The 15091-nt window shown below is 40.9% G+C and overlaps 1 protein-coding gene across 1 annotated transcript in view; it reads right to left on the bottom strand.

Moving 5' to 3' along the window:
* LOC132400263 (triadin-like) overlaps positions 1-15091 on the bottom strand; it is a 264638-nt gene that overhangs the window by 40782 nt on the left and 208765 nt on the right. Inside the window, exons 33-34 of the mRNA XM_059981238.1 lie at positions 13403-13429; positions 9533-9556 (exon numbers count right to left, since the gene is read on the bottom strand). Of these exons, the coding sequence (XP_059837221.1) occupies positions 9533-9556; positions 13403-13429 (51 nt within the window). The remainder of the gene's footprint in view (positions 1-9532; positions 9557-13402; positions 13430-15091) is intronic.

Genomic DNA, 15091 nt, shown 5'->3' on the forward strand with positions numbered 1-15091 from the left:
GAGTGTGATGCACTCTCCCTGAGAAAAAGAAATTGTAGTTTCAGCAATAATGTCCTCAGCTATGCCTGCTAAAACCTCTTTCCAAGACGTTACACTGATGCAATTACTTAATTGGATTTATGCTTCATGTGACCTTCCACCCTCTGAAATAATTTGTTTAGCTTGCAAATGGCCATATATTAGCACAATAAAGAGATCTACTTTATAATTCCCCTTGTTCCTCCCCCAAGTAAATGAAAATCTCTAAGGTAGACACATTGTCAAAGGAAAACATTGTTTATGTGGTAACCATAGAAAAACATAGAAAACTTACTGCACAAAAAAGGCCCTTTGGCCCACAAAGTTGCACCGAACATGTCCCTACCTTAGAAATTACTGGGGTTGCCCATAGCCCTCAGTTTTTCTAAGCTCCATGTACCTATCCAGAAGTCTCTTTAAAGACCCTATTGAATCCGCCTCCACCACCATTGCTGGCAGCCCATTCCACGCACTCACCACTCTCTGTAAAAAACTTACCCCTGACACCTCCTTTGTACCTGCTCCCCAGCACCTTAAACCTGTGTGCTCTTGTGGCAACCATTTCAGCCCTGGGAAAAAGCCTCTGACTATCCATATGATCAAACTACTTAATAGTTTCTTTCTTTCAGTGTGTAATTTTATAACTAACTTACGGCTGAGTAGCATATAAAAGTATAAATAGAATTTTTATTTGAATTGCATGTTGGAGAATGGAAAGCAATTGTATTGTAATTGTTCCCTTAGGGCAGCACAGTAGTGTAGTCGTTAGCACAACGCTTTACAGTACAGCCAACCCCAGTTCAATAGACAATAGACAGTAGGTGCAGGAGTAGGCCATTCAGCCCTTCGAGCCAGCATCGCCATTCACTGTGATCATGGCTGATCATCCATAATTAGTACCCCGTTCCTGCCTTCTCCCCATATCCCTTGACTCTGCTATCTTTAAGAGCTCTATCTAACACTTTCTTGAAAGCATCCAGAGAATTGGCCTCCACTGCCTTCTAAGGCAGAGCATTCCACAGACCCACAACTCTCTGCGTGAAAAAATTTTTCCTCAACTCCGTTCTAAATGGCCTAACCCTTATTCTTAAACTGTGGCCTCTAGTTCTGGACTCCCCCAACATCAGGAACATGTTTCCTGCCTCTAGCACGTCCAATCCCTTAATATATGTTTCAATCAGATCCCCTCTCATCCATCTAAATTCCAGTGTATACAAGCCCAGTCGCTCCAATCTTCCAACATATGACAGTCCCGCCATCCCGGAAATAAACCTCATGAACCTACGCTGCACTCCCTCAATAGCAAGAATGTCCTTCCTCAGATTTGGAGACCAAAATGCACACAATACTCCAGGTGTGGTCTCACCAGGGCCCTGTACAACTGCAGAAGGACCTCTTTGCTCCTATACTCGACTCCCCTTGTTATAAAAGCCAGCATGCCATTAGCTTTCTTCACTGCCTGCTGTACCTGCATACTTACTTTCAGTGATTGATGTACAAGGACACCTAGATTGAATTGAATTGAATGATCTTTATTGTCATTATACATAGGTACAATGAAACTCTGTTTGGCTTCCTCTCAGACAAATAAATAAAGCGGTAGATAAAAACAAGACAGTAATAAAAAAACTGTATTAAATAGATAAGTAGCAGAAAATAAGTTGCAGCAGCACCAGAATGTCACAGTAATGCACAAAGTGCCATTAGTGCAAGTATTTGAGTCCTTGTGTGTGCATGAGTGTGCTCACAGTTTCAGTCATTGTTCTGTGGGAGTGGTGTGATGGATGCCACAGCTCTGGGGTAGAAGCTGTTCCTCAGTCTATTTGTTCTGGCTTTTAGTGTCCTGAACCTTTTGCTGGATGGCAAAAGGGAGTGGCCGGGATGTGTGGTGTCTCTGGTTATGCTGATTGCTTTCCTCCTGAGTCTGCTGGAATAGATAGTGTCCAGTCCTGGGAGCTCCATCCTGACAGTTCGCTGGGCCGCCTTCACCACACAATGCAGGTCTTGTCACTCAGCGGCTGTGCAGCTGGCATACCACACTGTGGTGCTGTTGGTCAGGATGGTTTCAATTGTGCTTCTGTAGAAGTTATGATCATAAGATATAGTAGCAGAAGTAGGCCAATCAGTCCATCGAGTCTGCTCAGAGCTTTTGTGGGAGTTTGGCCTGTTTCAGCTTTCTGAGGACTAAGAGTCTTTGTTCTGCCTCTTTTACAAGCAGCGAGGTGTTGGTGGTCCATGTCAGCGAGGTATTGGTGGTCCACGTCAGTGAGGTGTTGGTGGTCCATGTCAGCGAGGTGTTGGTGGTCCATGTCAGCTGTTTTGACAACATAACTCCAAGGAACTTCAGGTTTTCCACACTTTCCACTACCTCTCCATGTATATGGAGTGGTGTGTGTACTCTGACCTTTGACCTCCTAAAGTCAATGATCATCTCTGTTGTTTTAGAAGTGTTAAGAACCAGGTCGTTGTCCTTACACCACTCTGTCAGATGATCCACCTCGAGTCTGTAGGCTGTTTCATCCTCGTCCAAGACCAGGCCAACCACTGGTATCGTTCGTAAATTTAATTATGGAATTGGAGGTGTAGATGGGGGTGCAGTCATGTGTGAAGAGTGTATAGTGCATAGGGCTCAGCACACAGCCCTGCAGGGTGCCTGTTTTTAAGATGAGGGTGTTGGAGGTGTGCTTACTAATTCTGATTTGCTGTGGTCGGTCTGTGAGAAAGTCCATGACCCATGAGCACAGGGAGGAACCAAGGCCAAGAGTGTTCAGTTTGTTGACCAGTTTATGGGGGATGACTGTGTTAAATGCAGAACTGAAGTCCACAAATAACATCCTCACATAAGCATTTGGTTCCTCGAAGTGAGTCAGAGCAATATGGAGGGCTGTTGTGATTACATCCTCTGTGGAACGATTTGCCCGGTAGGCAAACTGGTGTTTGTCCAGATCTTGTTGTACTTCCCCTTTTCCTAACTTGACACTATTCAGATAGTAATCTGCCTTCCTGTTCTTGCTACCAAAGTGGATAACCTCACATTTATCCACATTAAACTGCATCTGCCATGCATCTGCCTACTCACCCAAACTGTCCAAGTCACCCTGCATTCTCATAACATCCTCCTCACATTTCACACTGCCACCCAGCTTTGTGTCATCTGCAAATTTGCTAATGCTACTTTTAATCACTTTATCTAAATCATTAATCTTTATAATCCCTGCCACTGCCTGTAAGGAGTTTCTACATTCTCCCTGTGACCAGGTGGATTTCCTCCACACGCTCTGGTTTTCTCCCACAGTCCAAAGACATACCGGTTAGTAGCTTAGTTGGTCATTGTAAATTGCCCTGCGATCAGACTGGGATTAAATCAGGGAGCTGCTGGAGGGTGTGGCCTGAAGACCCTACTCTGTACACTATCCTAATAAAAAACACAAACAGATAAATAAATAAACAAACAAACAAACAAATAAATAAATATCCAAACAAAATGGCACATAAGGAGATTAAGTTCAGCTATACAGGTATAACAGAAGAATTTCAGCTATTATTTCGCCCTTACCCATCCTTCATTGACATACATTGACACCTTCAGAAAAATTGCTGGCCACGATGCATACCAGTTTTTCTCTATTTTATTTAATTTAAATAAAAAAGCTGTAAAGATAAAATCTAGCTGTTATGCTGTGCCTTTTCTCTGGTCCCTAGGTCTCTCCGATAAATGAAGAAACCAAAATGTGCAGTATTCAATGATAAAAGTATGTATGGACTCAACTCCCTGCTTTGTTTTACTGATGTACTGTACTTTCTTCAGAGATAGATAGGCATCTGTTAGTCTCAAGAGACCACAGATTTGTGCCTCCAAAGTTTGCAGGGCGCAGGACTGGGCAGGGTTGTACGGGAGACCGGCGAGTCTCCCCTCTCCACGCCACCGCTGTTGTCCAAGGGAAGGGCAAAGGCCGATACAGCTTGGCACTGGTGTCATCGCAGAGCAAGGTGTGGTTCAAGGATACAACACGCTGCCTTAGCTGAGGCTCAAACTAGCGACCTTCACTAGACCAACGCCTTAACCACTTGACCACGCGCCAACACATTATCCGCTGATAATGTTGTCGCATATGTAGAGACAAGCCCTTTCAAAGCTTCTGAGGCCTCTTTTATTGTTAATTATGTTTATTTTTTATTGAGATACAGCTTGGAATAGTCCCTTCCAGCCTCCCAGCAAGCCCAGATTCAACCTAACGTAATCACGGGATAAATTACAATGATCAATTAACCTACCAACCGGTACATCTTTGGACAGTCGGAGGAAACCAGAGCACCCAGAGGAAACACATACAGTCACGGAGAGAACATACAAACTCTTTCCAGCAGTGGTGGGAATTGAACCTTGATCACTGGTATTGTAAAGCATAGTGCTAACTGCTACACTGCCATACTGCCCTAAGTTGGACATGAATGAGAAGTTCCAACAGCATAGAATCTACTGCTGAGAACTCATATTAGATCTGTTTCCTTTACAAAAAAATGTTCATCGTGCTGATCTTCCTCACATCTGAAAGCCCACCTACACAAAATGCTGCCTGACCTGCTGAGTTCCTTTAGCACTGTGTGTATGTGTGTTGCTCGGATTTCCAGCATCTGCAGATTTTCTCTTGTTTGTGAAAGCTCACCTAGTTCCCCAATCTTTGGCTACTCAGCATCACAACATTCACAAATCTCTGCTCATGTCTACTTCAGCAGTTGCCTTCACTGCATGGGTATAGATCCAACCTGTCTACGGCTGTTCCTAACCATTGCCATGTCATAATCTCACAAAATGCCAACCCAAATCCACAATCCATAGTCCAAACATTATCAATGCTTAAAATCAATTGCAGTAATCCCTCTCCCCCTATGGCTTGTTGGCAATACTGCTTTGTTGAAGCTATAATACATCACTTTCAAAGTACATTTATATATCACCATATACAATCCTGAGACTTATTTTTTTGTGGGCATACTCAATAAATCAACAGAATAGCAACCATAGCAGAATCAGTGAAAGACCACCCAACTTGGGTCTTCAACCAGAGTGCAGAAGATAACAAATAGTGCAATTACAAGAAGAAAGAAATAATAATAAATAAATAAGCAATAAATATCTGTAACATGAATCCTTGAAGGAGTCTTTGGTTGTGGGAACATTTCAATGAAGGGGCAAGAGAAGTTGAGAGAAGGTATCTCCTTAGATTCAAGAGCCTGATTATTGAGGGGTAATAACTGTTCCTGAACCTGGTAGTGTGAGCCCTGAGGCTCCTGTACCTTCTTCCTGACGGTAGCAGCGAGAGGGTAGAACATTATATGCAACACCCTAACTCCAGTCATCCATAACCATCTCAATATTGGCCTAAGCCCACAGTTCATCACTTTCCTTTTGTATGCTCAGGTTTGGCTTAAAGGTCTCCTGTGCACTTAGTGCCTTGGGCTCTGTGTGCTATCGAAGTGTGCAGGACTGGTTCATTGAACAAATATGGTTCAGACCACTGAACTAACACTTCTTCTCCAGTATCGTGCAATATTTAAGTTGCTGTGTGTTTGATGGGTGTGCAATCCACTGTGCTCAATATAAAATCTTAAGGAGAAGGCTTGAAAGCACTGAAAAATTAGCATTGTGATTATTACTCGATAGGAACTTCAGAAAAACTTTATGGTATTATTTCAGGGTCTGGTACGGTAGCATACTGATTAGTGTAATGTTATTACAGCACCAGTGATAAAACGACTGGGAATCAACTCCTCTGCATGGAGTTTATATGTTCCATGACCATAGGGAATTCCTCTAGGTGTTCCAGTTTCCTTCCACATTTCTAAGACATACGGGTTAGGTTAGTAAGTGCTGGGGAATGTTATGTTGGCACTGGAATCATAGCAACACTTGTAGGCTGTCCAGCACAATTATTGCTGATAGAATTTGATGTAGAGCAAGCACGCCACTGATGTTTCAATGTAAATGCGGCAAATAAAGCTAATCATTGTCTCAATCAGTCAGCCAATACTAGCACTTTGGATATTGCCTTAGTCAGAGTCATAGAGTTGTAGAAAACTACAGGACAGAAAGAGGGCCTACGGACCATCTAGGCCACGCCAAAACCATTTAAACTGCTTACTCCAATCGACCTGCACAGGGACCATAACCCCCTCATACTCCTCCCATCCATGTACCTATCCAAACTTCTCTTAAATGTTGAAATTGAAATCGCATCTACTACTTAGGTTAGCAGCTGATTCCACGCTTTCATCATTCTCCGAGTGAAGAAATTCCTCTTAAACATTTCTCCTTTCACCCTTAACCCATGACCTCTAGTTGCTGTCTCACCCAGCCTCAGCCTGCTTGCATTTACCCTGTCCATTCCCCTCATTATTTTGTATACCTCCATCAAATCTCCTCTCAGTCGTCTCCTTTCTTGGGAATAAATTGATTAATCACACAGTAATTATGAATTGTGTCTTTTTTTTTAAAGGAGCAAGCTCCAGGTTAACATAGCTAACATTGATTTAAACTTTCCAGTTACTTTCCAAAGAAGAGTTGTATTTGTAGCGGAACCTGAAGTGAATTGAGGCTTTGACTAGCTTGCATGAAAGGATTTCCAAAGCAGCACTTTAAACCTTGGTGCAAGGTGTGGGAAGGAAGAATGAACCCCTCTATTCTTGGACAAAGTTGCCAAGAACATAACAAAGACTGGAAGGAAGCTTGATGGATAGTCTGATGCTTGTCCTCTTCCTTCCACGGCTGTGAGGTAGGTCAGTGTTGTAACCTGTCTCCTCAGTCTCCCTGTCCTCTGAAAGTCTAAAGGAGCACCAATATATACCTTGATGGGCACTTTGACTGAATTACAGAAATCTAACCTTAACCGCATCAGTTCCTGAATTCTTCTGAAACTGCAATGTTCTTCAAAAATGAAACGCAGAAGTTTTCCATTGTATTGATCAAAAACGAAATGGTGTACAACTAGGGTTAAGAAATGTGGGCCGTCTTCCTGCTTTTCTCCACAAGCAAAACATATGGCGGCTGCAAAAGCTTCACCTTCCAGTATGATGGCATATTGATTGACATCATGACATGCTTACTTTGCCTATGAACAACTGCATCATACCTCCTACAGTTCTTTCCAACATGGCTTAGAGAACAATCATTCTAAATAAGTACGAATGGGAATTGTGTATAAAGTCTTTATCTCCCTATCACTCGGTGCGATTGCACATAGATTTACAGTTGTAAATGTGTCTCAAAGGGAGAGATCATCATCTATCCAATTTAGTCCCAATACACATCTGTTACCCAATTACTTAATAAATCAGTTCCTTCTTTTACAATCCTGCATTTACGAGGATGAATTTTAAAAAACCTGTTGCTGAGATCACTTAGATTAAAAAGAAGAATATGTTTAGCTGCTGTTAAATTCTCCAGGATGTTGGTGAATGAGGATCATACAGTTAAACTTTTAATGTTACTTACTGAGCGACTGGTATAACAAAAGAGTACATGTTGTCAATGCCAGCATGAAAGGGATAAAAATCAATATAAGACAAAGGTGGAATGGCCACCTGAATGACAGTTTAAAATTTTGAGCACTACTTGGAAGTATAAAAATAAAATCTGTTCATTTGTCTCTGTTAAGTAAGCTGATTTTAAGAGGATAGCAAGTAGATCAATCCAAAAGCATTGTAAAAAATCCCAGAATCTCCATTACAAAAGAGCAATTTGGCACTGATCATTAGCTTTTAAGAACTGTTATTTAAGTTCAGTGTTTCACGCCAGGTATAAATACTTACTTCAAAAACTCAGAACCAAAAATTATTTGAAGAATCCTAATATTAAGGACAAAGGGCTTACATTTCAAAATATGCTAGCGAAGAAGTGGTCCAGTTTTAATGCACAAGATTGTAAGAATGTATTTAATCAAGGTATCGAGTCAATAGACAATAGACAAAGACAGTAGGTGCAGGAGTAGGCCGTTCGGCCCTTCTAGCCAGCACCGCCATTCACTGGCTAATCACACACAATCAGTACCCCGTTCCTACCCTCTCCCCATATCCCTTGACCCCACTATCTATAAGAGCTCTATCTAGCTCTCTCTTGAATGCATCCAGAGACTTGGCCTCCATTGCCTTCTGGGGCAGAGCATTCCACATATCCACCACTCCCTGGGTGAAAAAGTTTTTCCACATCTCTGTTCTAAATGGCCTACCCCTTATTCTTAAACTGTGGCCTCTAGTTCTGGACTCACCCATCAGCGGGAACATGCTTCCTGCCTCCAGTGTGTCCAATCCCTTAATAATCTTATATGTTTCAATCAGATCCCCTCTCATCCTTCTAAATTCCAGTGTATACAAGCCCAGTCGCTCCAATCTTTCAACATATGGCAGTCCCGCCATTCCAGGAATTAACCTTGTGAACCTACGCTGCACTCCCTCAATAGCAAGAATGTCCTTCCTCAAATTTGGAGATCAAAACTGCACACAATACTCCAGGTGGGATCTCACCAGGGCCCTGTACAGCTGCAGAAGGACCTCTTTACTCCTATACTCAATTCCTCTTGTTATAAAAGCCAGCATGCCATTAGCTTTCTTCACTGCCTGCTGTACCTGCATGTTTGCTTTCATTGACTGATGTACAAGAACACCTAGATCTCGTTGTACTTCCCCTTTTCCAAACTTGACTCCATTCAGATAGTAATCTGCCTTCCTGTTCATGCCACCAAAGTGGATAACATCACATTTATCCACATTAAACTGCATCTGCCATACATTTGCCCACTCACCCAACCTGTCCAAGTCACCCTGCATTCTTATAACATCCTCCTGACATTTCACACTGCCACCCAGCTTTGTGTCATCAGCAAATTTGCTACTGTTACTTTTAATCCCTTCATCTAAATCATTAATGTATATTGTAAACAGCTGCGGTCCCAGCACCGAACCTTGCGGTACCCCACTGGTCACAGCCTGCCATTCCGAAAGGGATCCGTTAATCACAATTCTTTGTTTCCTGTCAGCCAGCCAATTTTCAATCCATGTCAGTACTCTGCCCCCAATACCATGTGCCCTAATTTTGCCCACTAATCTCCTATGTGGGACTTTATCAAAAGCTTTCTGGAAGTTCAGGTACACTACATCCACTGGCTCTCCCTTGTCCATTGTCAGTGCAGCAACACTGTTGAACTATTGCTGAGTATAAAGCTTTCTCCCCAGACTTAAGAAAACTGTAAACTAATGTTCTTTCCAAATAAATTGATTGTCATTAAGCATGAGTAGATGGTTTTGGCATAGACTTGATGGGCCAAAGGGCCTGTTTCTGTGCTGTACTTTTCTATGACTATGAATAATGCATGACTTTTAATTTAATATGCAAATGGTTTCACAAGCCAATGTAATATATCATCATAAATTGGATTGCATAAAGATGTCAACAATAATTTTAAAAAATTGTCCCATGTCTCTCAGATATTGCAATATTGTTTTAAATGCATATTTGTACCTTTTTTAGCTGTAGTCGTCATACCTAAAAGTAAAATGGCATATTTTAGTTAAAAGTAAATAGGTATAAAATGCTTAATTTATATGAACATCAGAGTATAATAGTGAAAGATACCATAATGCCAGATTTTACTTTTTACTCAAGATACATAATTAGTTTTTCTTGTGAATTGTTGCTGCAATTAAGTTTTTCATTGCAGCTGCACATGCAGGAACTTGTGCATATGACAATAAACTTAATTTCAACTTTGCAAAATGAACTGCAAGCAAAATTTGAGTTTGTAATGTTGAATATACATACTTGCTGATTTGGATTGAGAGAGTTTCTTTGGGAAAATAAGTCACAAGATGAAATATCTTCATTGCCTTGACACAGTAATTTTCTTTGGCTTCATAATATTTAACTGATTAAGATTTCTTTGGTTGAAATAGTAAATTCTAAATTGGCCAGCATAAAATCCAAGAGCATAGTTTAAATCAAAATGATTATTTTCATGCATGCCATGCTTCAGAGAGATTAAATGAACAAAGCTGGTTAAAATGCATCTGAAATATTTGAAGTTTTTCAGGAAGACACAAGTTTATCAGAAATACTGTTTTGGCTTATCTTTCAGTATAAAAGCATTGTAGATTTCAAGCAATGTATTAAATTGACAAGATGTTTTAGAAGTCACCAGCGCCAGTCAGATTGTCAGGCGATCAGGTTTGTTTACATAGGGAGAGTGATAGTCTATTCATCTTCTTGATCTTGTTCTGTCATTTAATGGGGATTATGGATGAACTTTGATCTAACTGCATATCTAGTGAACCACAATCTAACAATTTCATATTTATAATTAACAATTAACTGAACTCAATTACCATTTGCAGAAGGGTGCTCCAAACACCTACCTCTCTTTCTATGTAGATTGCTCTCAGCTCTCATAAATCACTGCCAGTGGATATGACAGGATTATATCACTTTGCTTAAGATTTTGCTTCTAAACTTAATTTGACTGTTCTGAAAAGTTAGCTGGCGTTTGTTCACTTTTATAATCATGCAAACTCTTGAAAGAAGGGAAATGCCAAATTAATGAAATTCCTAGAAATATTGGAAAGTCCTCTTCAAAGTGAAAACACATTTCATACGTCCCAACTACCCTCTGTAAATGATGCTCAGCACTGCAAGAAACCCACTTTGGTCCATTTAAAACAATAATGCTATTTTTTTCAGTCATATTCAGACAGGTATATGGAGGAACTTAAGGTGGGGGTTATATGGGAGGCAGGGTTTGAGGGTCGGCACAACATTATGGTCTGAAGGGCCTGTAATGTGCTGTACTATTCTAAAGATTCTTCTAAAGGTATTCAAGTTATTAGTTTATTCAATGTGTTTTCAGACTTTGGTAGAAAGAGCTAATCTGGTATCACCTAAACAAGACAGGACAAGGAAACCCATATCAAGGGTTTCAGCTTGAAATGTTGACTGTACTCTTTTCTACAGAGACTGCTTGGCCTGTTGAGTTCCTCCAGTGTTTTGTGGGTGTTGCTCACCATTACTAGGACAGGTACCATGACTTAGATTGTTTAATCTGCTTTATTATTTGTATCAAATTGAAGGATTCATAACTTTTTTTTACAGAAAGTGCTTTAGAGACAGCTGATGACATCCAATGAAAAGAGGAACAGAGTGTCCACAGCATTGTGGTGTATAGGTCCACGATGATTAGCATTTGCAAAGAACCTCTTGGCTTTTCAGCCATGCAACATCAGGACTGTCATTGTAGGAGTAAGAGGGAAATCCTAGACTAACTAATTATAAATGGAAAGCATTTTTGGGAAGGAAACTCCACCATACCTCGAAAGATAACACTCTGCAGGCTTAACAGAAAACCCATGACCCAAGCAACAGATAGAGAGGGGGGAGAGTACTGGAAATATGCCAAAGTACCAATAATCATGATACTTGTTGAATTTCCAGCATTTTCCAAACCATTTACAACTCATACACCCAAAACTATATCATACAGAGTCGAGAGCACAGGTGGACTCATCAAGGATATAAAGACTGGCAGCACTCCCTTTTGCCCTACCAAGAGAAAGACAGACTTCTGTAGAGGGTTTGTATTGAAGCTTCAATAGATTGGTTCTTGGGGTGGGAAGTTTGTCTGAAAAGGTTGAAACAAACAATATTCAGGGGGCTTGACAAAGTCTCACATTCATTGAAGCCATTTCTTTTGAATAACCATCATCTTTACCTCTGGTAAGAATGGCTCAAATCATGCATGTGAAACTACTACCCATTAATCATTAAATGCCTAGGATGTCTTGGACTTATGCATTAAAATATGAAAGTCAAAGATGAGCTGGAGGATAGCTGCAATTATATCTAGCCCTATGCTCTGTCTCTGGAGTTATCACTGAATTTAATGCCGAGCATTGATGTGTTGGATAGAGTGGGCAGATGTACTTTGGATCTAGACCCTTACTTTAATATTTCTCTTTATTTCTTTCTTTATTTAGTTAGTTAGTTAGTTAATATTTAGAGATACTGGCCTTTTGAGGCCCAACAAGCCGTGCCACCCAACATCCTACCTATTTAACACCAGCCTAATCACAGGACAATTTACAATGATCAATTCGCCTTCTAATTCATATGACTTTGGACTGTGAGAGTAAATCTGGGAGAAATTCAAGTGTTCATGGGGGGAACATACCAACTCCTTACAAGCGGTGCCAGAGTTGAACTCCAGCCTCCAATGCCCTGAGCTGTAACTAACACGTACAACATGCTGGAGAAACTCAGCAGGTCAGACAGCATTCATGGAAATAAGCAGTCAATGTTTCGTGCCGGAACCCTTCGTCAGGACTGAAACGTTGTCGTCTCGGCCCGAAACGTTGACTGCTCGTTTCCACGGATGCTGTCCGACCTACTGAGATCCTCCAGCTTGTTGCATGTGTTGCTTTGACCCCAGCATCTGCAGCGTACTTAGCATTTACTGTGCTAACTACTTGGCTACCATGGTTGAGGGAGGAGTGGTGCATGAAGGCGACCTCACTGATGGGTCTGCATTTGAGCCATTTTACATTTCTGCAGCTTTTAATTATTTTTTGTTAATTGAATATTTATTAATAAACCTAGGTGGCACGCAGAATTGAAGAAAACCGAGCCCGTTGCATTTCAGTTGCATTCATTCAGATGTTACTTAAGAGTCTTCCTCTGTTGCTCCGTTGTTTTATTTACATATTTTTCCCATGATATTAATTAATTAAATAACTCATTGGAAGAAGTTTGCGAAAATCAAGTTGTACACACACTTGGATCTTGTCCATTGTTCTGTTTATCAATTAATTTTGATATTACAATATGTTTTCACAATGTACCTTTTTTTGCACTCTCCCAGATCAGGGTTTTCTTGAGTTTCCACCAAAATTAGAAAGGATGGGGAGAGAAACTACCGGGATATTCCCCCTTTGACTTGATAATTAGTTATAGTGCTCCCTTCTGCAATGCTACCCTGAACATCTGAGAGTCACCATGATGAAGGCATTAATTATAGACAAAATGATAATATTCAGCAGAGGTTAATCAGCAATATTCCAAACTGATGTTGTAGCAAGGGCTATGAATATTATCTGGGTGTATGTGGGATTTGTATGATTTTCTTAAATTTTGGATATCTGACTCACAACTCAGTTCATGCCCCTAGATCCATTCCAGCTTTGTAAGCCTTGTCAGTCAGTTAACAAAATGCAACACTGCAAGCTAAAAAGCCATAATGAAGTTGAGTAACAGAAGTCACATATATATATATATACACAAATCCGTGCGTGTTAAGGAAGCATGTACATGCTTATAATTTGAAGGTCTGGAGCTTCCCAAACTACGTACGTGCTGCCTTTTGCTTTGTTGTAATGGCTGAAAATAAAAATCACACAATAAACCGAATTAGACATTACTATAGATGAAAATGAGAGTTCCCAGGAGCTTTACCCCCTACCTCGGCTCTCAATGAGCTGAATATGAAGAGGAATCAATACGATTATTTAATAAAAATGTATCACACCGAAATATATATGTGAATATACCTTTCGGCCCAGTTGCATAATCCAATATAAATGTGTTACATTACAATGTGATTTCAACATAGCTGAACAAACAATGTACCTGTTATACAGGAACTACACTACATTAATTCTGTGTAATTGCTATCTAGCAAGCTATTTATCAACTGCTCGCTAACTTGGTGGGCATATGTTTTAAATATTTCTTTAGTAGACATATTGAGAGTGATGCAATATTTATTCAAAGTAAAATATCCTATTAAAAATTGCCACTGAATATTATTCAGACTTATATAACTAGAAGCAGATTTGCAACTACTTTTGGTGTACTCAAACTAACTCAAAAATCAAAAAAAATGCTGTGAGAAATCTACACCCCTGCTTCAGGCGGTGCCTGATTGCCGCCTGCACATTGCAGACGAGCAGCAGGATCCAGACAGCCAGGAATTGAAAATCCACCCCTTGCTTTTTTAGAATGCTAATGTGTGCAACTGGCTGTGCATCTGCCGCTACTGAAATTTTATGCCTGATGCTATAGGCTGCAGGCAAGATTCCACAAAAAAACACCTTTAGAAGTGAAGAGGTGTGAAATAATTCTGTACATTTGCTTTGAATTTTCAATGAAATTTGTTGAGGTAGAGAGATGGAGGAAGTTGATGAGCGAGTCTTGAATTTCATACTCGGTTACAAAAGGACAACAACCAGGAGTGGAGAGAAGCAACACATACAGAGCGCAGGAGAAACTCAGCAGGTCAGGCAACAGCTACAGAACAGAGTAAACAGTTGACAGTTCAGGCCAAGACCCTTTTTCAAGACTGAGGAGGAGGGGAGGAGAAGCCGGAATGAAAAGGTTGGGGGTGGGGGAAGCTGGAAGGTGATAGGTGAAGCCAGGTGAGTGAGAAAGGTCAAGGGCTGGAGAAGAAAGAATCTGATAGGAGAGGAGAGTGGGCCATACACTGCTGCATGACCTGCTGAGTTTCTCCAGCGTTCTGTGTGTGTGGCTTTGGATTTCTTGCATCTACAGACTGTCTCACGTTTGTGAGGAGAAGCACACTGAAAAGAACATAGGACTGAAGCAGTATTATCATTATCACCATCGTTATATGACATGGACGATCCTGGTCTCTGACCATGATTGTCCTTGGCATGGTTTTCCATGGAACTGGTTTGCCATCGCTGCATTCTGGGCAGTGTCTTTACAAAACAGGTGACCCCAGCCATTACCAGTATTCTTCAGAGCTAGTCTGTCTGTCGTAGTGGTCGCATAACCAGGAGTGGTTTTTATGCACCAGCTGCTCATAAAACCATCCGCCAGCTGCTCCTATGGCTTCACATGACCGTGATCAGGGGCTAAGCAGGTGCTACACCTTGCCCGAGGGTGACCTGCAGGCTAGCAGGGGAAAGAACACCTCACACGTCCTTTGGTAGAAACATATCTTCACACTGTGATATATTTTTATTCAGGTTTCTGGATCAGCTTGTAAGCTGGTTATTGTCTACAGCATATTGCCTATTT

Source organism: Hypanus sabinus, chromosome 10 (assembly GCF_030144855.1).
Source record: "Hypanus sabinus isolate sHypSab1 chromosome 10, sHypSab1.hap1, whole genome shotgun sequence".
NCBI lineage: Eukaryota > Metazoa > Chordata > Chondrichthyes > Myliobatiformes > Dasyatidae > Hypanus > Hypanus sabinus.